This window comes from Bison bison, unplaced genomic scaffold (genome assembly GCF_000754665.1).
Source record: "Bison bison bison isolate TAMUID 2011002044 unplaced genomic scaffold, Bison_UMD1.0 scf7180017864535, whole genome shotgun sequence".
Lineage (NCBI taxonomy): Eukaryota > Metazoa > Chordata > Mammalia > Artiodactyla > Bovidae > Bison > Bison bison.
The window spans coordinates 13,331,080-13,332,202 of record NW_011495084.1 but is presented as its reverse complement, the minus strand read 5'-3'; the positions used below and the strand labels follow the sequence as shown (position 1 = coordinate 13,332,202).

The 1,123-nt window shown below is 41.1% G+C and overlaps 1 protein-coding gene across 1 annotated transcript in view; it reads right to left on the bottom strand.

The window, feature by feature from the left end:
• Positions 1-602, bottom strand: part of LOC104982647 (multidrug resistance-associated protein 4-like) — a 41,770-nt gene extending 41,168 nt beyond the window's left edge. Inside the window, exons 1-2 of the mRNA XM_010832082.1 lie at positions 545-602; positions 263-405 (exon numbers count right to left, since the gene is read on the bottom strand). Of these exons, the coding sequence (XP_010830384.1) occupies positions 263-405; positions 545-602 (201 nt within the window). The remainder of the gene's footprint in view (positions 1-262; positions 406-544) is intronic.
• Between the last annotated feature and the right edge of the window lie 521 nt (positions 603-1,123).

Sequence of the window (1,123 nt, the reverse complement as noted above, 5' to 3'; positions counted from 1 at the left end):
ACTTCAGCTACCTGTTGGGTTTAAGGAAATTATTTAGGAAAAGCTTCCATTTTTGCTTTTTCCTGAAACTTTGAATACAAATTGAGGAGTACTTCTTAAGAACACAGTATTCATCTTTTTTTTTTTTTTCTGTTTTGATATGTAACTTCTGTGTAATTAAAAAAATAAAGTATTCATCTTTTAAAGTTCCCCTGAGGACTGATGGTCTATGTCCCCACTCCCCTGTCTCTGGTTCCTACTCAGGTCCTTGCTGCCATCACACCTCCCCCAGTTCTGACCTGTTCATGGCAGGACCAACAGTGATGGGGATAAGCCTGGGAGAGAGAGATGACCCCAGAAGCTTGCTGCTGTTCCCAGGATCACAGGTAACAGGGATTCGGGGAACATGATGTGGACCTGGCTCACCTGAGTGGGGCAACTCAAAGAAACAGCAAGGGGCTCACTCTTCTGCAGAGTCTGCTCTCAGCTTCCTAGGCTGCCTAAATCAGTGTGTGACACACAAGCATCACTGCTTGCTACTCATTTGAGGGGAAGAGAGATGTACGTTTTCTGCACATAGACAAGTTAACTTCAAGTAACCAAACCAACAGACTTTTCTCCATCTCGGAGCCAACAAGACACTGTAAAGACAAAGGTCTCTTGGCTGGGAGGGGTAAGATTTTGAATATCTTCTCCTCACACTTATTAGCCCATAATACATAAATGAAAAAGCCCATTTCAAAAACTGATATTCTCCAAATGAGACTCAAAACTGATATTCTCCAAAGGAGACTCAAAACAGGAGGAGTCATATCGTCTGACTTTACTAAACTTTTGTTATGTTTTGGGAAAAATATCTCAGGAGAACATCATTCGGTTTAACTAACATTTATTGAAAACAAAAAATAAATTTGGAGTCAGACAGTTCTAAGTTCTGATTCAACATCTCATTAGTTATTAGACTCAGGGTAAATTACTTATCTTTCCAAGACAGTTTCATTACTGGAAACTAGAGTTAGCCTTGTAAGGCTGCTGTGACAATCTGAAACACAATGAAGTTTCTGATGTGATGCTAACATGGACCAGGAGCCCAGCCCAACAGGGAGACAGGCAGGGACAGTGTTTGTCAAACTTCAGATGTAGT